The sequence below is a fragment of the Alexandromys fortis genome, unplaced genomic scaffold (assembly GCF_014885135.2).
Source record: "Alexandromys fortis isolate MF-2015 unplaced genomic scaffold, M_Fortis_MF-2015_v1.1 scaffold_151, whole genome shotgun sequence".
Taxonomy (NCBI): Eukaryota; Metazoa; Chordata; class Mammalia; order Rodentia; family Cricetidae; genus Alexandromys; species Alexandromys fortis.
This window is the reverse complement of record NW_026068043.1, coordinates 587,822-612,956: the sequence shown is the minus strand read 5'-3', so window position 1 is coordinate 612,956 and position 25,135 is coordinate 587,822. Positions and strand designations below refer to the sequence as shown.

At 50.5% G+C, this 25,135-nt stretch overlaps 1 protein-coding gene across 12 annotated transcripts in view; it reads right to left on the bottom strand.

Annotated features, from left to right (window-relative positions):
* The window catches only part of Gtf2ird1 (GTF2I repeat domain containing 1), an 88,558-nt gene that overhangs the window by 44,278 nt on the left and 19,145 nt on the right, over nt 1-25,135 (bottom strand). For 11 of the 12 annotated variants that reach the window (XM_050166109.1, XM_050166104.1, XM_050166105.1 and 8 more), the window contains exons 2-5: nt 9,047-9,175; nt 5,929-6,070; nt 1,967-2,122; nt 303-486 (exon numbers count right to left, since the gene is read on the bottom strand). In XM_050166109.1, the coding sequence (XP_050022066.1) occupies nt 303-486; nt 1,967-2,122; nt 5,929-6,070; nt 9,047-9,169 (605 nt within the window). In that variant the 5' untranslated portion in view covers nt 9,170-9,175. Of the gene's footprint in view, nt 1-302; nt 487-1,966; nt 2,123-5,928; nt 6,071-9,046; nt 9,176-25,135 lie in introns of those variants that run through there. The other variant, XM_050166114.1, reaches the window with a different exon arrangement.

Here is a 25,135-nt window from a genome sequence, read left to right as displayed (position 1 = left end):
GACTACACTGAGGTGGGCAGGCCCAGCCCACCGTGGGTGGCAGCATTCCCTAGGCAAGGGATTCTGAGCTAAGAGTAAACAAGCTGAGCGCTGGCACGCATGCCTGAATTCACTGCTTTTGGCTCTTGACTGAGGGATGTAATGTGACTAGCTGCTTCAAATTCCTGTTGCTTTGACCTCCCTACAGTGACGGACTGTAACTTGGGATTGTGAGCCAAATAAACCCTTTCTCCCTTAATGGGCTTTTGTTGGTATTTTTAACACAGCGAAAGGAAACGAAACTAGGACAGGGGCTTACTCACCTCCTGAGCTTAAACCGTATTCGGTGGCTGTGCTCCAAAATGGCCATGAGCGCCTTGGGGTCATACTCGGCTGGCCTCCGGAAGGCCAGGCCCTCGGGCAGTCCCTGCACGGCCAGGAGCCCCGGCTCCCTAAGCAGCCTCTCGTAGGGCAAAGGTACCACGCTGGCCCTGCCCATAGCCTCACCTGTCAAGGAGCAAACGGTGAAGCTCAGTACTGGCGGGGACTTGGCTAGACACACTGGGAGCCAGGCAATGTGAGGTGACTCCCCCTTGGAGAGGGACTCTGGGTCCCTCGTTGCTGCAGACGTGGTATAAAAGGAACACCAGCCTGTAGATGTGTTCTGTGGATGCCTACTGTGTATGTCTGAGGACAGGAGAGAGGAGACAGGAAGGCCCTATGCCAAGATAGTAGACTGACCTTTGCCAGGGATGCTACACCGAATTTTAACCTCAGGTTTAACCGAGGGAAGATAGCCTCGGTCCCAGAATGACCAGGAGGCAGAAGTGGAGGACCACGGGGTGGGGAGGTGGTAAGAGGTGGCTGCCCAGGAAAGGGACTTTCACGCCTGCAAGTTTGGAGCTGGAAAGTGGCTAAGGCATAGAAAGACGTGTCTTGCAGAGGCCTGCTCTACTGGGTGAGACGGAAGAGGGCCAGGCTGTGTGGGACTGGGACGAGGTGCATGGGGAACAACTCGGTAAAGCTGGGCAGAAGTGAGCAGGGTTAGACTGGGGCCTGGGCAGGGTAAGGGCAGGGCTGACCTGGGTAGGTCATTGCTGGGCAGCTACACTGGGTGAGGCTGGGCTAAAGTGGTTAGGGCAGGGCTAAGCGGGGAAGACAGAGCGGGGCTGAAGTAGGCAGAGCTGGGTTGAGGGCAAACGGATTGGCTTAGAATGTAGCTGGGTGGGGCTGGGTGAAAGTGGGTGGGCACAGCTGGGGCTGGGCAAAGGTGGGTGGGCACAGCTGAGCAGGGCTGGGCTGTAAGCAGTGTGGAGTTTGATTGGTCTTGGTGGAGTATGCCTGGGTGGGGCACAGATACACGCAGCTGGGCAGAAGTGGGCGGGGCTAGCCTGGGAAGGGCGAGGGCAGTGCTGACGTGGTTGCTGGGCAGGGCTAGGCTGAGGTAGGCAAGGCAGGGGTGAGCTACCCGGTAGGGCACAGTCAGACGGGAGTAGGCTGAGTTGGGTGGGGTGTGGCAGAGCTGGGGTGAGGCAGGTGGGGCTAAATTGGATTTGGCAGGGAAGGCCTGCGCTGAAGGGGATGAACTGGGACGAGCAGGACCGGGTAAGGGCTCAGCTGCGGTGGGCGGAGCTAAAGCAGTTATGGCGGGGTTGAGACTGGCCGAGCAGGTGGGGCTAGGTTTGGAGAATGGCTGAGTGAGGCTGGGTCAAGGTGGATGTGGTTACGCTGGGAGGGCACGGCTGGGCTGGCCTGGATATGGTGGGACTGGGCTAAGGAGGTTAGGTTGGGTCAGATACCACTGGGCAGGGCTAGACAGTTTGGAGTGCAGTTCGATCGAGCTGGGTGGAGTGAGGCTGGGCTGATGGGCGGGGCCTGGCTGAGGTGGGCGGGGATGATCTGGAAGGGACTAAACTAGACAGGGCAGGTGTGGGTAGGCTGGTCTCCCGCCCGCCCCTCTCCGGAATGGAATGAGGAAGGATCTTACTATAAAGAACATCAAACACTTCCTCTACCATCTTCTGCAGCAGGTACACATCCGAGCACTGCTCCAGCGAGGACCGCGGGATGCTCCGGCCACCACCCTCGCAGCGCTGCACCTTTTTAGGGTGTCCTGCTTCTGGATCTTTCCATAGGGGTCCCCCTGTGGGATGAGAGCACACGAACCATAAACTGCCGTTAAGCCCCCAGAATCGGAGGCACCAGTGAATGAATGAATGAATGAATGAACGTGAGCACCCTGCTGAGAGCCAGCAAAGACTGCAGGTCTCAGTCTGGACGCGCACTTGCTGGTTGGCTTCAGGGTTGTCCTCTCCCTCTCTGAGCCTCCGTTTGCGATCGCTCAAAAAAGCCTATCAAGTCCGGCTCGGAACTGAGACGCCATGAACATCTGCTTCACACACTCCATTCTATATTCATACGAACCCACGCTCTTGCTACCCACCTAAGCCCTAGTTTTCTGCTCCGCTCACATGGAAAACAATGGAGAGTCGGCAACGGTTAGTTTTAAATGACAATTTGCCACAACCCGAGAAAGATGTCTCCAATGAATCATCTAGTTCCGTGGTTCTCAATCTGTGGGCCATGACCCCTTTTGGGGGAGGGAGAGTCAAACGACCCTTTCACAGGGGATGTCTGAGACCACGGGAAAACACAGACATTTACAGTACAATTCATAGCAGTAGCAAAATTACAGGTATGAAGTAGCAACGGACGTGACTTTATGGTTGGGGGAGGGGTCACCACAACATGAGGGTTGCAGCATTAGAAAGTTGAAAACCACTGATCTAGATCAATTGGCCTATGGGCACGGACATTAAGTAGGGAATCATCTTGATTGTTAATTGACCCGGCCCATCACGGGCTGCACCATTATCTAGGCAGTGGGGTTCTGAGCTATAGGAAACAGGAGAAAGTTGCACAAGCGCAAACAAGCTCCCTGCTCTTGACTGTGGATGTGATGGGACTAATTGCTTGAGTCCCTGCCTCTGAAATACGACCGCAACCTGGAATTGTTAGCCAAATAAACCCTTTTCCCCCTCAGCTGTATTTGTGTGTGTGTGTGTAAATGTGAGGGGATCTTTATGAAATATTCTTTTAGTTTTGGGGGATAGAGTCTCCCTATGTGGAGGAGGGTGACCTTGAATTCACAGAGATCTGCCTGTCTCTGCCTCCCAAGTACTGGGATGAAAGTCGCGCCTGAAGGGACAACCAAACAGGATGGACAGGGTCTTCTGGTCCCTTCCAGCTTGGAGCTGGCTCTCCTTGGAAACCAAGTTTGAAACAAACTATCCCGATTCTGAGTGCTATAAATAGGGACTCATTCTGGCTGTGGAAAACAAGGCACGCTGTCCCTAAAATGCTGGGAGGGGCTACAGGGCCCAGCCACACCCACTACTTGAATCCAACTCCCCCCCAACCTTAGAGACAGTACAGGCTGGGAGAACAGAGTAGACGGAGTCTCGGGCTCCTAGGGAAACAGCTACCTACAGGCTCTAGCTCTAGACCCCACTAGTGACACATGAGTACTGGATAGATCTGGGAGGACTTATCTTAGGTGTAAGGCCCAGGAGACCAGGAAAATTACCAACAAACCATCGACAGCTGGTACCTGTGTGTCCACAGAGACCCCTGGCGGTCCCTGCTCTGGCTCTATCTCCTTGACTTTGAAGGGAGGGGGGAGAAAGAGGAAGGGTCTGAGAACTGGAGTCCTGGCCTTGAACCAAGCTCCCCGGGGTGGCTATTCTTGGTTGTGTGGTGACCCCTATAGGCTCTTAGATTTAAATGCCTGGTCTCTAGGGAGTGGCACTATTTGAAAGGATTGGGAGTGTGGCTTTTGCTGGAGGAAGCCTGTTTGCTGCTGCCTGTGGACCTGGAGGTAGAATTCTCAGCTACCTCTGCAGCACGGTGTCGCTTGCATGCCACCATGCTTCCCACTATGATAATGGGCTAAACCTCTGAAACTGTAAGTCAGCCCCAGTTAAATGGTGTCCTTTATAAGAGTTGCTGTGGTCGTGGTGTCTAAGACAGTGATCAAATTGACTAAATCTGGAATTAAGAAAAATCCAAATGGTTGGGGACATCTGTGAGAGGTTTTTTTCTTAATTAAATCATTTGAAATAGAAAGATCCACCGCTTCTAATCAGATTTTTTTCCTGTTTTATTTTTTTATGTGTGTGTGTGTGTTTAAGATGGGATTTCTCTCTGTAGCTTTGGTCACTCTGTAGACCAGGCTGTCCTTGAACTCACAGAGAGCTGCCTACTTCTGCCTCCCAAGCACTGGGATTAAAGGCTTGCCTGGTGGATTCTTCTCAACCGGTTGGATCCTTGGACCTTCTGAAGCTACTCTAGTAAACTGAGTGTGTGTGTGTGTGTAATAAATTATTTTTTCCCTGTAAGTTCTATTCCTCTAGTGAACCTCGACTAATACACGCACCTTCCAAACTGGGCTAAGCCCACCGTGCCTCCATTTCTCATTGGCACACTATGGGTGACATTTTCATGACCCTCTGGGAAAAGTACTGAGGTTTCAGGTCAATGAACCAGCACGAGGTGTTGTTTGGGTTTGGTATTGCTGGGGATGGAATACTAACTAGGTAAAGCACTCTACTGCTGACCCCCGCCTGGGGGATTCTAGGCTGGCATTCTACCTCTGAGGCCCACCTGACCAAGAGCCATCCATCGTCCACAGCCCATTCATACTGAGCACTTCTTACCCCAAAACAAGCAACAAAAACAATGTCACCCCACAAGGCAGAGGTCAGGGGAAGAGACCGTGTTAGGGTCATACACTCAAACAGCTAAATATCTTAGCTGGACAATGGCTGGTCTCTATCCTCAAATATACTAAGTCAAGAGGTAGAACTGGGGCCGGGAATGTGGCTCATCTGGCAAAATGCTCACCTAACATTCACGAAACCCTAAGTTCCACATCAGCACCCAATAGACCAAAAGGAATGAGGAGTACCTTCTGTTCCTGAGCAGGCAGAGGCCAGAGAACCAGGAATTCAAGGCCAGCCTGGGCTACAGGAGAACCTGTCTTAAGACAACAGAGGGTCAGCAAGATGGCTCAGCAGGTAAAGAAGCTTGTGGAATGGGGCTGGAGAGATGGCCCAGTGGTTAGGAGCACTGACTGCTCTTCCAGAGGACCTGGGTTCAATTCCCAGCACCCACATGGCAGCTCACAACTGTCTGAGATCCAGTTGCAGGGGATCTGACACCTTCACACAATGCACACAAAATAAAGTTGAATAAACCATAAAAAATATTAAAAAAAGAAGAAGAAGAAGAAGAAGCTTGTGGCTAAGCCTGAAGATCTGAGTTCAATTCCTGGGACTAACTCTGCCAATTCTTCTGATGTCTGTACCAATTCTTCTGATGTCTGTATACAGCACGCACATGCCCACATACTTGCACACACTATAAATAGAACAGCTAGGCAGTGGTGGTGCATGCCTTTAATCCCAGCACTTGGGAGGCAGAGGCAGGCAGATCTCTGTGAGTTCGAGGCCAGCCTGGTCTACAGAGCGAGTTCCAGGACAGCTAGAGCTCTCAAACAGAGAAACCCGGTCTTGAAAAACAAAATGAAACAAACAAACAAAGAACATATCTTAAAAAAAAAACAAACAGGTAGATGGATAGCCAAGAGTATGGCTCAGTAGCTCAGTAGCGCGCTCTTGTTTAAATAGGCACGAAGGTCTAGGTTCGATCCTCAGCACTATTAAAGAATAGAGTAGAATCAGGTGACTGCACTGAGCCTCAGTGTTCCCTCTAAAAATGTGGACATGGATGTGCCTAGCGGTAGGGTTCAATGACAGGAGTCGCTGACCAGTTCTAACAGACTTCATTGGGAACAAACCTGTCTACTTCGTCCCTCCAACAGGTTCTGGGGACTGGACAAAGCGGGGGACACAGGGACGGGCCAGGGCATGGAGAATGTGAGGTACTCACGGCAGAACCTGAGGAAGTCTGACTGCAGCTCCTTCCGCGTGTTCAAAAACATCCGTCCCTTCTCGGTGCCCACCACGAAGACGTTCTCATTGTGTACCGCCACGCAGGCCACCTCCGTGTTCAGCTTGGAGAGCGCGGAGCACTGTGGGGTGGGGGAAGGTATGTGAGTGAAATCAAGGCTAGCCTGGCCTGGCGGTGGTGGTGCACACCTTTAATCTCAGCTCTCAGGAGGCAGAGGCAAGTGGATCTCTGTGAGTTCGAGACCAGCTTGGTCTACAAGAGCTAGTTCCAGGACAGGCACCAAAGTGACAGAGAAACCTTGTCTCGGGAAAAAAAAAAAAAAAAAAAAAAAAAAAAAAAAGAGAGAGAGACTGTAATCCAGCACTCAGGAGGCTGAAATGGGGTGATGAAGAGCCTGAGGCTAGCCCGAGCTACAGAGATGGGGCTACCGATAAGAGATGAGCCCTCCAGCCCACATGGTCCCTTTGTACTGGGATACAAGGTAGTGACAGCCCTCTCTAAACAGTAAAAAGAGAGGCACCATGCAGCCTGGAGAACGTGGCAGTAGAATTTCAATATACTGGTTCTAGGAAAAGGATCTATCTCTATAAGCAGGACTATCCAGATGGCTCACTGGGTAAATTTCTTGTCTTACAAGCACAGAGACCCGAGTTCGATTCCCAGGACTCCTGTGAAAACGGCCGGGAGTGAGGCTGGGCGGGGGAGGGTGTTAGTGGGAAAAGCCTGCGGCAGAGAGTGAGCCTGGGGCTGTCAGTGGGTAAGGCATGCGGTGGAGAGTGAGCCTGGGGGTGTCAGTGGGTAAGGCCTGCGGTGGAGAGTGAGCCTGGGGGTGTCAGTGGGTAAGGCCTGCAGCAGAGAGTAAGCCTGGGGCTGTCAGTGGGTAAGGCATGCGGCAGAGTGAGGCTGGGGGTGTCAGTGGGTAAGGCCTGCAGCAGAAGCATAGGGATAAGAGTTTGGATGCCCGGCACCTATGTAAATGTTGGGTGACTGTGGCAGTCCTTCTATCGCCCCATCAACTGGGAGGTGTAAGCAGGGGACCCTGGGAGCTAGCTGGCTAGGTGGTCGAATTGGCAAGGTCTGGGTCCAAGTGAGACATCTAGAACTCAACAGATGGAGGAAGACACCGGATGTCAACCTCTGGGGCTGTAGGCTTTGTTGGGTGTGCTGGCTCCTATCTGTAATCTCCGCACTCAGGGAGGCTGAGGTAGGAGGATTGCCATGAGTATGAAGTCAGCCTGGGCTACATGGGAGGAAGTTCCAGGTCATCCTGAACTATAGAGTGAGATTATGTTTCAAACAAACAAGCCAAGAACTAAGATAAACTAAGATTAAAAACATGTATGCATACAGTACATGCACCCACATATACAACATGCATACATACAACATGTGCACTCCACCCACCCTCCCACCCAGCATTCTAGGTGGCTACATCACGCTGGCTTATTTCTGTGGCCCCAAGTTATAACCAAGAATACAGTATGAAAATCCTGGAAAGCAAAAGCCTGTGGCACACAGTTGGCACTTAATAAATGCTGGTCTTTGTGCCAACTAGCACTTGAAGAAGTTCTGCTGCAGATTAATCCTGTTGTACATTGTGTAGATATGTAGCTCTCATTAGCTTAATAAAGACCAACTGGCCGATAGCTAGACAGGAAGAGATTAGGCGTGAGAGCCAGACAGGGAGAATGCTGGGAAGAGGGCAGAGTCACCAGCCAGACGCAGAGGAAGCCGGAGATGAATGTGCCATGTTGAAAAAAGGTACTGCCGTGTGGTAGAGCACAGATAAGAATTATGGGTTAAAAGAATTATGGGAGCCGGGCAGTGGTGGCGCACACCTTTAATCCCAGCACTTGGGAGGCAGAGGCAGGCGGATCTCTGTGAGTTCGAGACCAGCCTGGTCTACAAGAGCTAGTTCCAGGACAGGCTCCAAAACCACAGAGAAACCCTGTCTCGAAAAACCAAAATATATATATACATATATATGTATATACATATATATGTATGTATATATATGTATATATATATATGGGAAAAAGCTAGTTAGTAACAAGCCTGAGTATCAGCTAAGCATTATTTTTTGTTGTTGTTGTTTTTTTCGAGACAGGGTTTCTCTGTGGCTCTGGAACCTGTCCTGGAACTAGCTCTGTAGACCAGGCTGGTCTCGAACTCACAGAGATCCGCCTGCCTCTACCTCCCGAGTGCTGGGATTAAAGGCGTGCGCCACCATCACCCGGCTCAGCTAAGCATTATTTATAATTAATAATAAGTCTCTGTGTGGTTATTTGGGAGTTGGCTGGCAGGACAGAGCTGACCAGTCAGAAGACCCCACCTACAAAGATCTGTGTCAACCTCTCTGGGCCACAGTCCCACCTCTTAGCCAAGCAGGAGTCCCTGGGGAGGGCTGAGTTCAAGGGCAGCCTGTGGCGTGAGAGACCGGCTCAGGACAACAAAATATAAATAGCCCCCTGCGGCTGGTGGCGCTGTCCATCAGGGCACAGGTCAGTCACACTCACCATCACCGACAGGTCAGTGAGGTTCAGGACACATGGGATGGCCGCTGTAGAGAAAGAGCTAGCACCTACCTTGTTTCTGAGGGTGTCTCCCACCTCAGGCCTCAATATGACCTTGAGCAGCCCACAACAAGGACGACCTAGAAAGGAGCCCCCCCCCCACACACTCTGAGGAGACCAGTGACTGTACTTGATCACTCTGTGTGACCTCAGGCAAGGTGCTGCCTTCTGAGCTTCCTCGTCACATAAAAATACTAATTGATGCCAGACAGATCTACCTTTTGGTTTCGCTTGCTTTGCGCGCGTGGGGCTGGGATTCGAACCTAGAAGAGCCCACTCCACAGCGTTTAAACGTGCTTTATCAGTGAGCTCAGTCTTCTTTTAGGGTTTCACTCTGTAAACCAGGGCGTTCTCAAAATCAAGATCTTCCTATTGCAACCTCTGACTATGGGATTCCAGGCATGTCTGCGTATGAACATCCATACGTACATAGATCCATACGTACATATCTTGGTGTCTATACCCAAGTTTGCATGTGTGTGTGGCGGCCAGAAAACCTTAGCTGTTGTTCCCCAGACACTCACCATAGAGTCCAAGGCGGACACCAGGCTGTTGATGAGCTCGTCCTTGCGGGCGAAGTTGGAGTTCCAGCGCTCAGACCCGCAGCCGTTGGTGGGGATGTCACAGTGCTTCCCCAGCAAGGCCATGGTCACCTAGAGGAAAGAGCGAGGGCAGAGTGGGTACTGGGCACAGGGTACACTTGGGTAGGCACAACTGGCTCCCAGGGTCACCTGAAATTCACAAGTGGGACAGATTACCAAATGGCCTTCCTTCCCATCATTCAAGGGCCTCAAAGGTTTGACAGGGATTTGAGCCTTCACAGGCCAGAAGAGCCGCTAGTGCAGTAACCTGCAGAGATCTAAGTGACTGATGTATAACCTACTTCCTCCAATCTGAAACATTTTCAGAGTTTAAACATTCCCTCCTAGGGGGAGGTTCTTGAAACTCAAGAACAAAGCAATTTACATAACTCAGGAAGCTCAGGAAACTCCCAAGGCTCAGGAAGCTTACAAGACCAAGGAAACTCCCCTCCCAAAGTTTATAAAGGTAGAGAGCAATTGTGTGTGAGGGGAATGGAGCAAGGGATACAGGACGCTTATGTTGAGCCATCTGTAGCTCATGCAGAATTCCAGAGAGGCAACTTTTTGTGAATGGCATCAACCATGCTGAGGGGGGCTTTCCGGTGATGCAGCTGCTTTTGAATCACCCCCATTACAGCAAGAAACCCCTCGCCCATTGTGGTGGTTTGAACAAGAATGGCTCCCACCGGCTGGTATGTCTGAATACTTTATCCCCAACTGGAGAACTGTTCGAGAAGGATTAGAAAGATTAGGAGGTGTGGTCTTGGTGGAGTGGGTGTGGCCTTACTGCAGGAAGGGTCTGGGAAGAAGGAAGCCCATTCCTCCCCAGTCCTGGCCCATCCACTGAAGAAGCAGGATGTGATTGTCTCACTGAAAAAGATACCGAGCCATGTGGCTAACATAGATAAGAATAATGGGTTAATATAAGTGATAAAGGTTAATAAGAAGCCTGAGCTAATGAGCCAATCAGTTTATCATTAATATAGACCTCTGTGTGATTTCTTTGGGGGCTAAACGGCTGTGGGACCTGGTGGGAGGACAGAAACCAGGCAGGACAGAATCCTCAGTCAACAGAAGGGTATCACTAGGGGTGCGCTTTGTTTGATGTTTCCAAAGTTCTCTCTCTGCCTGCTGCCTGTGGATCAGGTTGTAAAGCTCTCAGCTACTGGTTCAGGGCCATGGCTGTCTGCTTCCTGCCACGAGGGCCATGAACTAACTAAGCCTCTAAAACTGTAAGCAAGCCCTCAGTGGAATGCTTTTCCTCTATAAGTCATCTTATGGGATGTGTCTCCTCACAACAATAACAAGGACATCTACACTTCTGTAAGTAAGCAAAACTAACTCCCTCCCTCTCTCCCTCCCTCTCTCCATCCCTCCCTCCCTCTCTCCCTCCCTTCCTCTCTCCCTTCCCCCCTCCCTCACCAAGCTAGCTTAGGATGGAATTCTCTCCTCAGTCTGTTGTCAGTGCCCTCCAGGGGCAGATGTTTGGTCATGTCTCTCCATGAAAAGACACACAACCGCAACACAGTTGAAGTTGAAGGTTGTGCTCCAAGGAACCGTCCCCGGGTATTCAATCCGTAACCAAAGCAAGCCAATGAGCACTCTAGTCTGCCGGATGGGTCCTGATTCCAGTGTTTTCCATGTAGAAACTCTAGTCACAGCCCTCTCCATGGCGCCCTCCCACCCCGTGTGTTGAACAGGCCTTCCTTACTTTGCAGCTTGGGCTGTTTGGACTCTTGCTCTCTCCCACCTGTCAAGCACAGACTGGGACGACTGGCCGGTGTCGACATCCCTTAACCAACGCTGTCGGAAAGGCACCTGACAGGCTCATCCATCCATGGCGAGGCTGGCATTGCCCTCTACGGTTCTGTACACACCTCTGGGCTCGGTCACCAGTGCCCAGATCAAGGCCACTGCCTTGAAGCCTGAGTCTATTTCCTGGTTGTGGGATGTGGGCTTGGAGCAGGTGTGGACAGCCACAGCAGACAGAGCACAGGTCACTTCCTCAACTAGGGATTCCCCAGGAAAGGACTTTGTCCCAACTCACTGGGGCTCCACATAGCTCCTTCTGTGCCTCTTTGCCTCGCTCAAGCCTAAATGCGAAGACGTGATTGCTGCTGACTGCTGGTGGCTGGCTTGATCCTGTTCTTCCAGGACTGTCCCTAGGGATAGGATGGGGGTTCCCACAGGCTGCCTCTGAGCTCAGGGGCCTCTCACTAACCCAAGCAAAAGGAGGCAAGGGGCAGGAGCGGGGACAGGACACTCGAAGCTTGTTCCCCAGAGCCTTCTAAGGACCGTGGCTGGGTGTGTCACCATGGATAGCTCTGTAGATTCCACACCCTGTTTACCACCTGTCTGCCACCTGTCAACAGAGATTCTAGACTCTCACTGGGTGGGGATAGGGAAAGCTGGGCGGCAGGGCTCTCCAGACCCACAGCTTAAAAGGGCACCAAGCCTGGGATGTCTACCGCCACAACCACTGACTCCCAGGCTATAAACTCTACAAGGGCCAAAACTGTGTCTGCCCACCATGGCTGACCCTCAGGGCCCAATTCACTGTCCGCTGTATTCAACGGACCAGGCACAGAATCCCAGACACCCACCAGGACCTGAGTAGATCCCCTTGGGGCCACACAGTAGAAGGAGGGAACTAACTCTTGCAAGTTATCCTCTGACCTCCACAGGCATGTGGCGGTTGGTGGGCGCGCACACACATACATGCACACATACAGATAAGTAAGAGTGCAGGGGAAAAAATAAGACAAATAGTTTTAGCAAGGCCTACTGGCCCACTCTGTTATCTCAACTACTCAGAAGGCTGAACAGGAGCATCTCAAGTTCATGGTTACCTTGGGCTACAGAATGAGTTCAAGTCATCCTGAGAACCCTAGTGGAATTCTGTTTCCAATAACAGCAACAAAAAATTATTATAAGAAGGTTGTGTATACAGCTCAGCAGTAAAGCCCCTGCCTAGAATCCCCCAGTGAGGGGCAAGGGTGTGGCCTAGTGGTAGAGCCCCTGCCTAGAATCCCCCAGTGAGGGGCTGTGTGGCTCAGTGGTAGAGCCCCTGCCTAGAATCCCCCAGTGAGGGGCTGTGTGGCTCAGTGGTAGAGCACCTGCCTAGAATCCCCCAGTGAGGGGCTGTGTGGCATATTACATTAGAGCCTAGAAAGTTCAAGGCCCTGAATTCCATCCCCAGAACCACAAAAATAAGTTAATAAATCAATAAATAAGCCAAGCCAGGTGGTGCACACCTATAATTCCAAGCATACAGAAAACAGAGGCAGGATAATGAGGAATGCAAAGACATCACTGACTACACGATGAGTCTGAGGTTAGTCTGGCTACATGAGACCATCTCAAAACAAGTAACAAAGACAATAAAAAAAACTGTCAGGTGAAATAAAGAGAAGTGTATCAGATAAATTTACTGTAATATAAAAAAACTGTCAGATGTAATGGTGCACGCCTTTAATCCCAGCACTCAGGAGGCAGAGGCAGGCTGATCTCTGTGAGTTCAATTCCAGCCTGGTCTACAAAGCGAGTTCCAGGGCAGCCAGAAGTGTAACAAAGAGAAACCCTGCCTTGGAAATAATTTTGGAAGGAAGGAAGGAAGGAAGGAAGGAAGGAAGGAAGGAAGGAAGGAAGGAAGGAAGGAAGGAAGGAAAGAAGGAAGGAAGGAAGGAAGGAAGGAAAGAAGGAAGGAAGAGAGCGAGACATAGAGTACACATCAACAGACCGGTCACTCAAGGCCATGGGAGACTGGCCATGGAGAGGATGCACTGAAAAAAAGGCGGCTGGTGGCTCTGTCTTGGCCATTCTGTGGCCCTAGATCACCCTGCTGAGGGTTTGGGGTCTACTGTATAACTGTCCCTAGCCAAGAGGTCTGCCTGCCAGGGAGCCTGAGGCTTCCTGTACAGCCAGCCCTCAGCCTCAGCTGCCAGCTACTCCTTTGAGCCCTTGGGCCATTCCCAGAAAAACTCTGTGTCTCCAGCAGCCCGGCTGCCCAGACCTAAATCAGATCAGCGCCAGGCAAGCAGCAGTAGTTGGCACACTCTTGACCTCCAGTCTGCTCCAGACTGCCCTGACTCCTTCTGGCCAAGGTCCTAATCTACTTAGAACCAGGGACTCCGAGCCAGAGGATTAAGGAGATGGAAGGGAGCTGGGCTGTAGGCTATCCTGCATCCTGGCCCTAGCTGGACTTACTGGACCCTCTGTCTCCAAGAGTCCAGCGGAGGCACTTTGGGAAATTGCCTGTACGACGTAGGAGCCAAGAAATGTCCCAGGCCCAGGTATACCAGGAGCACATAAGTGTAAGTGTATTTATTAGTAAAAGCAGGGCCAAATGAAAGGGGAAAACGGGGCTGACGAGATGGCTCGGTGTGGGTAAAGGCACCTGCTGCCAACCCACCAAGTTTCATCCCCTGGATTTGCATGGTGGAAGGAGACAGCAGGTTCCTCTGTGCTGTTCTCTGACCTCCACATCCATAAGTCACAGCATGTGCATGCGTGCAGGTACACACGCAACACTAAGCAATCAATAAATAAGACAGGTAAGTAAGAAAAATTGATTATTACTTAATGTTAAGGGATGGAAAACAGGGAAGTCCCAGGGGAAGGGAGAGGACCAGCAGAAGAGATGCGGAGAGGAATGGAAGACACTTGATGCCCTGCTGGGCTTCTGTAAGATACAGCTGGGAGAGACCTTGGTGGGTCCCACGCATGAGGAATGCGGGCGGGAAACAGAGTATGCCATGCAAAGAGAGCTTGGGTATAGAGTTTATTTAGAGGGTAGGGGGGGAACAGAGAGACAGAGAGAGAGAAAGAGAGGAGAGAAAAGGGCCATACACACCCCTAGACGAGTTTGCCTTGGTGGGTAGAGTGATTGGAAGTGGGCGGAACTTCTCTTAAAGGGACCTTTGCACCTGCATAGGCCCCTGGGCTGGCTAGGGTACTGCCTGGGTTCATTGAGCCAGGTGACAGGGCAGGCCAGGCCAGCATAATCCTAACAGCTTCTGCATGAGTATGTATGCCTGAGCTAGTGCAATGCCCGCAAGTGTCCATGCGCGCGCGCACACACACACCACAAATAAATAAACATGGTATAAATAAAAATGACGTATAAAAAAATTTCAATTAAAATGTAAATATAGCCGGGCAGTGGTGGCACACGCCTTTAATCCCAGCACTTGGTAGGCAGGGGCAGGTGGATCTTTGTTAGTTCGAGACCAGCCTGGTCTACAGAGTGAGGTCCAGGACTGGCTCTATATATACTGAGAAACCCTGTCTTAAAATAAATACATAAATAAATAAACACACACACACACACAGAGTAACATGAAAACACAAAGTACATCCCAACTGGAAGAGGGCAGAAGGAAGACAAGTATTGCAGAGATCAGGGGATGGAGCTACAGAATAGAGGATCCCCAAGGAACCCAAAGTCGAGACAGTCAATGCCAAAGAAGTACAGCCTCGGCAGATGGCCCCAGGGCTCACCCAGCTGTGGGCACTGGCCAGCATAGCATAAGACTAGCTAGCAGAAGCGGGGAGAGGGAGGGCGGCGGATATCAGTGCACCTGGCTCTCTTCTAAATGCTGGATCAGCCACACCCGGGTACATGTTCTATGGTCACTGATACCTTTGCAAACCAGGCATGGTGACACTCAATGCCTTGAATCCCAGCACTCAGAAGGCAGAAGCAGATAGATCTCTGAGTTTAAGGCCAACCTGGTCTTCACAGTCCGGTCCAGGACACAAAGGGGTACACCGTGAGACCCTTTCTCAGGAGGGTAGCTTTGAATAGAATGAAAGGTGCTGTATCTCCCCTAAACTTTGTCTATTAGAGGCCTGGTCCCTAGCTGGTGATACTACTGAAAAGTGATTGGGTCATGTGGGCAATACACAGAAGACTCAGTGCTGACGAGCAGGGCTTAGGTAGAGGAAATGGGTCACTGGGGACTGGACTTGATGTGTGTATTTTGTTTCGTTTCTTTTCCTCTCTCTCTCCCCCCTGCAACTCCCACCCCCTTCCCTGCTTCCTAGATGCCATAAGGCAAGTAGCCACCTCCTCCTCTGTCACCACCATCCCTCCACCTCATGCTCCCAGGACCACAAAGCTCGGCCTCACCTCAGATCCAAATCAAAGGAGCCAGCTGACCATGGACTGAAACCTTGGACCCAGCACCACCACCAAAGGCTGGAGAGGGAAGGAGTGAACATCCAGGACCCACCAGAAGGAGCCAGCTCTGCCAACGCATGGGTTTGAACTTCTGGCCTCCACAGGGGTGATGATACAGATTCTTCTGTGTGGGGGTGCTAGGTTTACAGGTTGGGGCTCCCACATCTGAAAACCCGTAATCCAAAATCCAAAACTCTGAGAGATGATAGGCTGCCCCAAGAGGAGAATTCCACCCCTGACCTCTTGTAACATTCACGGAGGCATGGGAAAAAAATCATAAAAATTACCTTCAAGATAGCCACGCTACCTGGATAAATTGCAGGCTATGCAAACATAAGGTCTGAGTTTTGATCCCCAGCATCCATAGAAAAGCCAGGTGTGTTTGGCAGCATACTAGAACCCAAGTTCTGGTAGGCACAGACTGGCAAGTCCCAGGAGGGTGCTAGCCAGCCAAACTAGCAGAGAGCAGCAAGCTCCAGATTCAGTGAGAGACCCTGTCTCAAAACTATGAGGGTGAAACGCAACCGGGGAAGACATCACGACATCAACCTCTGGACTACACACACACACACACACACACACACACACACACACACANCACACACACACACACACACACACACACACACACACACACACACACACTTCAAAACCAGTCAGAGATATATAGCATGTTCAAGGCCAGCATAGACTACATAAGAGCCTATCTGAGAAACTCCCAAAGTAAGAATAAACAAACGAAAAAAATGAATAAATAAAAACAACGTTAAAATCAAATTATAGACCAGGGAGATGGCTCAACAGGTAAAAGCAACTGCCATCATTTCTGCCAACCTGAGTTCAATCCTTAGGACTCATATGATACAAGAATCACCCAAGCTGTCCATGGCACACTCGAGAATCACCTCCCGCAAGCTGAACATGGCACATGCCTGTCCCCTCCCCACCCTGAAATGAGAAAAATATAATAAAGGGGGGTAAAAAGCTATTTTTAAGTCACGGAGCTGGAGAGGTAGCTCAGTGATTAATAGCAGGCACTATTCTTCCAAAGGACCCAAGTTCAGTTCCCAGGACCCACACTGGGTGGCTCACAACCACCTTTAATTCTAAGCCTCTGATTTACCGAGGTACCTGTACACATGTGCACAGACCCATCCATATATACATTCATAATTAAAAATAATAAAAATCAAATTTAAAATCAAATTACCTACAGGTTATGTGCACAAGGACGAGGTGCAACAGGAACCAATTTCTTGTTCAGGCTTGAGCCCCATCCCCAAGGTATTTTACGATCAGACACAAATATCCCAAAATCCAAGGAACTCCCAAATCTGAGATGTTGTTTGTGGTCTCAAGGGTTTGGCTTGTTTTCTTGTTGCAGCCTCAGGACCGTTCTTAAGGTTCCTGCACTGTGCCCATCCCCTCCTCAACAGAACCACTCTACATGGTCAGGTCCCAGCAGCTCAGAACTCTGCAGATTAAAGGTCTGGGTCCGCGACTAAATTCTTATCTCTTCCCCAGTGGAAACCCCACAAGAGTCACTGGGGGGATCTAGATTTTTTCCGGACCCTGGGAAAAGTTCTCTGACTCAGTGTCACTGTCCCACTGTCCTGTGGACCAGCTGAGCAGACGCTGGCAGCCAACGCGGGGAAGAAAACTCCCAAGCGAGCACGCAAAAGGCAAAGTCAAGCACACACACCACCCAAACACTGCCTCCGCACCAGCCGCCACCATATGCTAGTGTTTCTCCAAAAAGAAGCCCGAGAGAACAAACAAAAGGCAGTGTCTACCATCCCGGCTTGGGGGAGAAGAATTCTGTTTTCCCCCCAGCAACCCACAGGCTCCATTTCCTGTCCTGTGGGCAGCCCAGAGGGGATGGAATTGCCCAGGGCCCTGCATTCCAGAACCCAGTCTGTGCTCCACCCTTAGCTGGGAGAAGGTTGCAGTCCACAGCCTGGCCTCCCTCTCCCGTCAGCTCCAGGCAGTACTGCCTGAGGGGATCTTACAAATCAGCGAAGTCTGGGTGCTGGGGGCAAGAGAGGGAGGTCATCCAGGGTACGGTGAGTAAAGTGTTTGCCTATGTGCAGCACCCCAGGCTCCTTCCTTAGCACCCCATAAACCAGATGTGGTAGCACAGGCCTAAAATTCTATCTCTCAAGGCAGGCAGAGAGGCAGGAGGATCATCAAGAAGTTTAAGGTTGAGAGACTGGCTAAAAGCACTGGCTGCTCTTCCAGAGGCCTGGATTCAGTTCCCAGGACCCACGTGGTGAAAGACCCAGATAAATCCAGACCCCTCTAGCAGAAAAATAAAGCCAAAAAAATCTAAGCAGGGAGAGAAGAATCAAAAATCTAGATTAGCCAGTTGAGTGACTCTGTTTCAGGAAATAGCTGAAGATAAAGTTAGATTATAATCTTGAGAAACAGGGAGTTACCCCTTCGTGAATATAACTGGTATTTTCGGAATTTTTCAATGATCACTGTTTATTTTCGGAATTTTCCAGTGACGCCCTCCCTACCCCCTTTGGATTACTGTGTTATGGTTTCTTCCCTTAAATACCCCTGCTCCCTACTACTGGGGTCGAACTTTCTACCCCTGCGTGGGAAATGAGTTTCGGTCCTGTCAATAAACCTCATGTGATTGCAGCAAGGACGGTCTCTCGTGTTATCCTGAGACTTGAGTGAGAGTCTCCCACACAGGGAGGGGTGTCTTTCAGTGGCAGCTCATAGCTCCTGTAACTCCAGTTCCTGGGGATTTGACATCCTCACGCCAATGCACATAAAATTAAAAAAAAAAAATCAAGGTTAGGAAGAAATTCAAGGTTTTCTGGGCAGTAGTGGCACACACCTTTAATCCCAGCAATCAAGACAACCCTGCTCAACAAACCAAGTTCCAGGACAGCCAGGGCTGTTATAGAAAAAACCCTGTTGGGGGGGGGGGGTTCAGCTACGTAGCAAGTTCTAGATCAGCCTGGGCTACAAAAGGAGGCTCTGTCTAAAATAATTAAATTTAAAAAATTAAAAAGGTTGCTGGAGGCTTGGTGGTAGAACACTTGCTTAGTATTCATAAGGTCCTGAGTTTGATTCCCAGCACCCCACGTTTGTCTCCTGGTTCATTTTACAGTGGACAGACAGTCCACTTCCGGTTCGTAGCCAGAGAGCTTGAAGCCTGTGTTGTGAGCTGCCCTTGAACTGCCCTGAGCAGGGGCCAGGTCTTCAGTGAACTAGTTTCTACAGTGTGCACAAACCACAGATCCCTCTTGTTAGACATCCAGCGACAAGCTCAGGCTCCAAACACCAGATAAGAGGCTGATGGGCATCTCCTTGGGTCAACACCATGCAGAAGACCCTTCCTGATAATGGAGACAGCAGACGAGTCCCAAAGACACCCACACCCCTCTATCCGCTGCAGCCCGTTCACAGGAGCCCAAAGGGGAAAATAAGCCACGTGACCAGGATGGATGGCTGGATGGCAAAGTGGTCAGGAGCACTTGTTACTCTTGCAGAGGACCTGGGTTCGGTTCCCAGCACCCACGTGGCGGCTGTAACTCCAGTCCAAGGGGTCTGATACCTTCTTCAGACCTCTGAAGGTGCCAGGCACACATGTGGTACACATACATACACGCTGGCAAAGTCCACATAAATTGATACCTTTCTGTTATTTTATTTATTTATTTGGTTTTTCTGAGACGGTTTCTCTATAGCTTTGGAGCCTGTCCTGAAACTAGCTCTTGTAGATCAGGCTGGCCTCAAACTCACAGAGATCCGCCTGCCTCTTGGGAGTTCCAAGGCAGCCAGGGCTACACAGTGAGAGCCTGCTTCAAAAATTACTTAATTAAAATACCATACAAGAAGCCAGTGAGGGGGGCTGGAGAGATGGCTCAGAGGTTAAGAGCATTGCCTGCTCTTCCAAAGGTCCTGAGTTCAATTCCCAGCAACCACATGGTGGCTCACAACCATCTGTAATGAGGTCTGGTGCCCTCTTCTGGCCTGCAAAACAGAATATTGTATACATAATAAATACATACATACATACATGCATAAATAAATGTTAAAAAAAAAAGAAGCCAGTGAGGGAAGAGTTCATTTGGACACACAGTTTGGAAGAACACAGTCCATGATGGCGCCAGGAGCAGGAGGCAGCTGGGAAATCGAGAGGTGAATGCAGGCGCTCTGCTCAATTTCGCCTTTTTCTCGGATGCCAACACACGCAGCCTCTTTGGTTCATTTTGAAAACAAAAATTTTTTTATTGCATTTATTTGTGTGTGCACACAAACATACCACGGTGCACCTGGGGAGGTCAGAGGGCAACTTTCGGTTCGCTCAAGGTCTCCTCCCACTAGGCGGTGGATTCTAGGGGTCAAGCTCGGGTTGTCAGGTTTGGCGGCAGGTGCCTTTACCCACTGAGCCATCTTGCCAGTCCTCATCTGGCTTATCATTTTAAGATATTTTTTGAGGGGATGGGGTGAGGGGCTAATTGGTAAAGTGTTTGCCACACAAGTATACAGACTAAAGTTCATTCCACAACACCTCCGTAAGAGGTTGGTGGTAGCCATTCCACAACACCCATAGGGGTTGATGGTAGCCTGTCTCAGCACCGGGGAGGCAGAGATAGGGAGATCTCTGGGGCACACTGACCAGTCAATCTAGACTAATTGGTGAGTTGCAGGTCCTAATAACAGCCTCTGTTTCTAAAAAAGGAGATGGGGGGAAGGGGCTGGAGAGGTGACCTAGCAGCTAAGACACTTGCAGTAGACCCAAATTCAGTTCCCAGCAGTCCTGTTGAGTGATTCACAGACACCTCTACCTCCAGGTCCATGGCACCTGACACCCTCTTCTGGACTCCGTGGACAGCTGCAGGTACGTGTACACAAAGATATCCCCTAAGATAGGGTCTCCTGCCTAGCAGTGGTTGGCGCACGCCTTTAATCCCAGCACTCGGGATGCAGAGGCAGACGAATCTCTCTGAGTTCGAGGCCAGCCTGATCTACAAGAGCTAGTTCCAGGACAGGCTCCAAAGCAACACAGAGAAACCCTGTCTTGAAAAAAACAAAAACAAAACCAAAACAGAACAAAAAGCTATGGTCTCCCATCCAAGTACTAACCAGGTCGGACCCTGCTTAGCTTCAGGCATGTCTAGTATGGTATAGCCAGGGATGAGATACAGTTTCAGTAAGTCTCCTAGACTCTCTGAACTCTCATTCCACCTGCCTCAGCTTCCCAAGAGGGGACCAGAGGTATGTACTACCACGCCTGGCTTCAGCATTTCAGTTCTAAAAGATAAAGACAATCACACAGCCACAACTGAGGAACACAACTAAGACATGAGCCCAAACACTTCCTGGGCACTCTCAGCTCTAGCAGCTCCCCAAAGCATCCCTTGGCCTACATCTGAGACTAGAGAGACCCCAAGTCCAGGATTTCTGGCTCCTGAGGTTCCGAGTTTGCACATATCACACCGAGAGAATTATTGGAGACGCCGGTATCCCCGCAGTTCAAGGAACCCGATGTTCTGGGGGTAGTAGCCCAGGTTGGACAGACAGGATCACCCCGCCAGGGCTCGTGAGATGGCTCAGTGGGTGAAGGTACATGTCACCAAGCCTAACGACTCATATTGATCTCAGAGACCCACATAGGAGGAGAGAACTGACTCTCCCAAATTGTCCTCTGGCTTCTACGTGCATGCACGGCACGCCTAGGAGCATAAAAATACACAAACACACACATGCATGCACATGCACACAGAATAAACTAAAATAAATTAAAATGTAAAAAATTAAAATAAGCACAAAAGACGGTCTCTGCCCCAAGGAGAGCCTGGCATTTATATATAGCCGAGCTCAGGAAAAACATGGCCAAGGTCACAATAGCTCACATTTCCTCTCCTCAGTGAGCCAAGTTGGTAAATAAGATGCGAAAAGAAAATTTCAAGCAATTTAGAAAAACACCTCTTATCCAAGTGTGCTGCTGCTGCAAGCTTGCCACAAATGCCAGCTCTCAGGAGGCGAGAGAGTTCAAGGTCATCCTCCACACAGGGAGCTCTAGGGCAGTGTGGCATTCCCCATCTCCAAAACTAAGGGAGGAGGAGAGGCAGGAGGAGGGGGGAAAAGAAGGAGAGGAGGAAAGAATCACCTCTGGGGCCAGGGATGGCTCAGGAGTAATGGCCGGTGCCACTAAAGCTTAATGACCCAAGTTCAACTCCTGGGGACACTCACATGGCAGGAGACAGCGGACTCCAGGAGGTTGCCTTCTGACCTCTCTCTCTCTCTCTCTCTCTCTCTCTCTCTCTCTCTCTCTCACACACACACACACACACACACACACTCTCTCTCTCTCCCTCACACACACACACCCTCTCTCTAAAATAAAATAAATAAAAATAATTTTTTAAGAAAGAAACCCATCTATCAGCACTGCTAAGTATGTTCTCACAATGTCCTCTGTTTAGGGACAGATGGGCCCTTTATTCCACCGCTTCCATGAAGGTCCCGCAGGGACAGACTATGTCCCAAGACCTCCGCATCCTTACCCAGGGTCACACCAGGACTCTGATGCGAGTCCTATTCCATGAGCATAGGTTACACCACTTACAAATGCAAATTCTGGAATTTTTTTTCCCTTTCTTCCTTTGATACTAGTGAAGAAACCAGGACCTGTTCTTAAGAGGCCAGTGTGCACCAGTGAGCCGCACCGAGTCCCTGGGGAGGGGAGAGTCCTAGGCAAGTGCTCTATCACTGAGCCACACTCCGAGTCCCTCACTGGGGGATTCCAGGCATGTCCTCCACCATTGCACTTCATCTATAACATAGCTGTTTTGTTTCTGAGACAATATCTCCCTATGGAGCCCAGGCTGGCCTCCACCTTATGGCAATTCCTGCTTTAGGCTATGGCTGATTTTTAATTTTGCTTTTATATTTATCAGTCTATTGGGGGAGGGGGCTGCCAGATCAAGTATGTGGAGGTCACAGGATAACTCTCAGGAGTCAAGGTCTCCTTCCACCACGTGGGTCGAACTCAGTTCGCCAAGCTTCCTGGCACACACCATTACCCTCTGAGCCATCTAACCAAGCCCACAGCCTACAGACTTCTGAGACAGGGTCTCACTATGTAGCCCAGGCATAGCCTTGAATTTCTAATCCCCCTGCCTCAGTATCCCAAGGACTGGGATCACAGGTTTGCCCCACCACGCATGGTGACATCCTTTCGTGTGCAAGCAGGCTAGATCTTTTAGAGAAACAAACCTCCGAGATTGTGATTTCAGCACAGTCCTCCTCGTCTGTTCCCTGGAGCCCCATCTACTGGAAAACACATCAGATAGGCAGCCCAGCCTCCGCCTCAGCCTCACGCAACACCAGGGCTGGATGTCGAAATGATGAAGAAAGATTCCAGGTGCGAAAGTTCACGCTCTACAGAGTTCAAAGTCAGGTCAAACCCTGGCATCCGGAGTCAGACAGCGAGGGAGACGGCAGGATGGCTCGGGCGTACGAGGATCTCCGTTTCATCTCCAGCACCCACGTGAAAACAAGCTAGGTGTGGCGGTGCCTCAATGTTGAGGAGGCAGAGACAGAAGGATTCCTGGGGCTCACTGGACAGACAGCCTAGCTGAACTGATAAGTCCCAGGCCAGTGAGAGACCGCGTCTCAGAACGAGGAGATGGCTTGGTGTGTAAAAGTTCTTGCCACACAAGCCTAAGGAGCCATGAAAGAGCCGCACGCAGTAGCATGTCTGCCTGTAAGCCCCGTATGTCGGTGGAGAGATGGACAGAGAGACTAAGAGAATCCCTGAAAACTATGGGACAGCTAGCCTGAAGAACCCAGTAGTGAAATAACAGAAACCCTGCCTCAAAACTAATGGAAGAGAGGACCAATCATGAGGTTGTCCTCTGACCTTCATACTGGTGCCAAGGCACACACACACACACACAATCAAGGTGGGCTGTGACTGGGAGTTCCCCTCCATCCTACAAGTTAAATGTTTGGGGAGATGGCTCAGTGGTCACAGTGCCTGTTAAGAGGACCCATGTGTATGCCGAGGGGCATGGTGGCCCACCTGTAATTCTAGCCACAGAAGGCAGAGACAAGGGATCCACGGAGCAGGTTAGAAGCTATGTCAGCGAGCTCTGGGTTTGACTGACAGACCCTGCCTCAGTGAACAAAGTGGAAGACAAATGAAGAGGGGCTTCCAACATCAACTTGGGTCACTCCACGCATGTGCACAACCCACACATGTCAATAAGCATGCCTACGTGCACAGACACCACATGACACACGTGAAAAGGAACAGACAAATGGTATCTAAACAGTGAATGGCAGGAGATAGCAGGCAAACAGTGAGTTGGCAAAACGGGTCTGATTTGCAAAAATATTGTTATTGCTGAATGGTGGAGGGACAGGCCTTTAAGCCCAACAATCCGGAGGAAAAGGCAGATAGATCTCTCTGAGTTTGAAGCCAGCCTGGCCCAGGACAGCCAGGACTACTCAGAGAAAACCAGTCTTGAAAAACAAATAAAACAAGCAAACACACACACACACACAGTTACGGTCATTACTTGGAATAAATAATATTTTTCATTTTACTTTACTTTTAGACAGGATCTTATTAAGTCACGCAGGCTAACCCTAGACTTGTGTTCTACCTGCTCAGTGCTAGGATGCCAGGCACATGCCACCATGCCCTGCCCAAGTCCCCCCACCCCCACCCCTGTGAGAGAGAATCTCAAGTAGCTGGGGCTAGCCTCAAACTCACTAAGTAGTTAAGAGTGACCTTGAACTCTCCTCCTCCTCCTGACCCAAGAGCTAGGACTGCAGGTGTGTGTTGCCAGGATCGGTTTACACGGTGCTGGGAATAGAACCCAAGGAGGGCTGTGTGAGTGTGAGCACGCCACCAGCCGAGCAAAGTGTGAGCACGCCACCAGCCCAGGCGAGTGTGAGCATGCCACCAACCGATCCGAGTGTGAACACTCCACCAGCCCAGCCAAGTGTGAGCACTCCACCAACCGAGCTCCGTCCCCAGGCACCCCCCCCCCACTGGGTTTCCTATAGCCAGGGATGGCCTCTAACTTACTAACTTACTAAGTAGCTGCGGATGCCCTGATCCTCCCCAGTCCACCTCTGAAATGATGGGTCGCAGACATCACCGCACACCTGGCATGTCCTTCTTTATACTGTTTTCTGCTTTGTAAATGACTTAAGGGATTGCTTTATTACTTTTGGAGGCAAAGACGAACGCTTCAAAAGGGTCTGGGAGACGCTCAGCTGGTAAAGGCACTTGGCTCCAAAGCCGCAGGACATGGGTACAATCCCCAGGACCCACATGGCAAAAGGAAGAGAACCCATCCTGAAAGCTGTCCTTTGACCTCCACATAGATACACGTACGCAAAAATAGATAAAAGGGATTTTTAAAAAGCATGATGAAAGTAAATATTTAAAAATTAAAAACAAAAAAAAAAAACAAAAAAAAAAAACAAGCAAGCACCCAGCAGAAATGCCTCGCCCTCGGGGCAGGAAAGGGGCCCTGAGGCAAAGCCCAGGCCAGGAAGCAAGCACCGGCTCTCCAGTCCAGCATTCACACCACTTTCTAGTAATCGTAGGGCAGGGGAGCTGGGGGGACAGGGCTGTGTTTCAGGGCTGGCTGTGAGAAATCCCTCCTCCTTAGAAAGCCAGCATCCTGGGCAGTGGGCTACACAGTCCTCCAGTGCAAGGGGTCAGAGTCTCAAGGCAGGACTCTGAGTTCCCTCCTGTGTACTGAGGCTTAGATTTCCCCAAAGGAACCCTCTGTCATGTTGCTACAAGCCCCCAGGAGGGGCCCTGGTGCCACTGCACGCAGCCTGCCCCTAGGTGGATAGGCCAG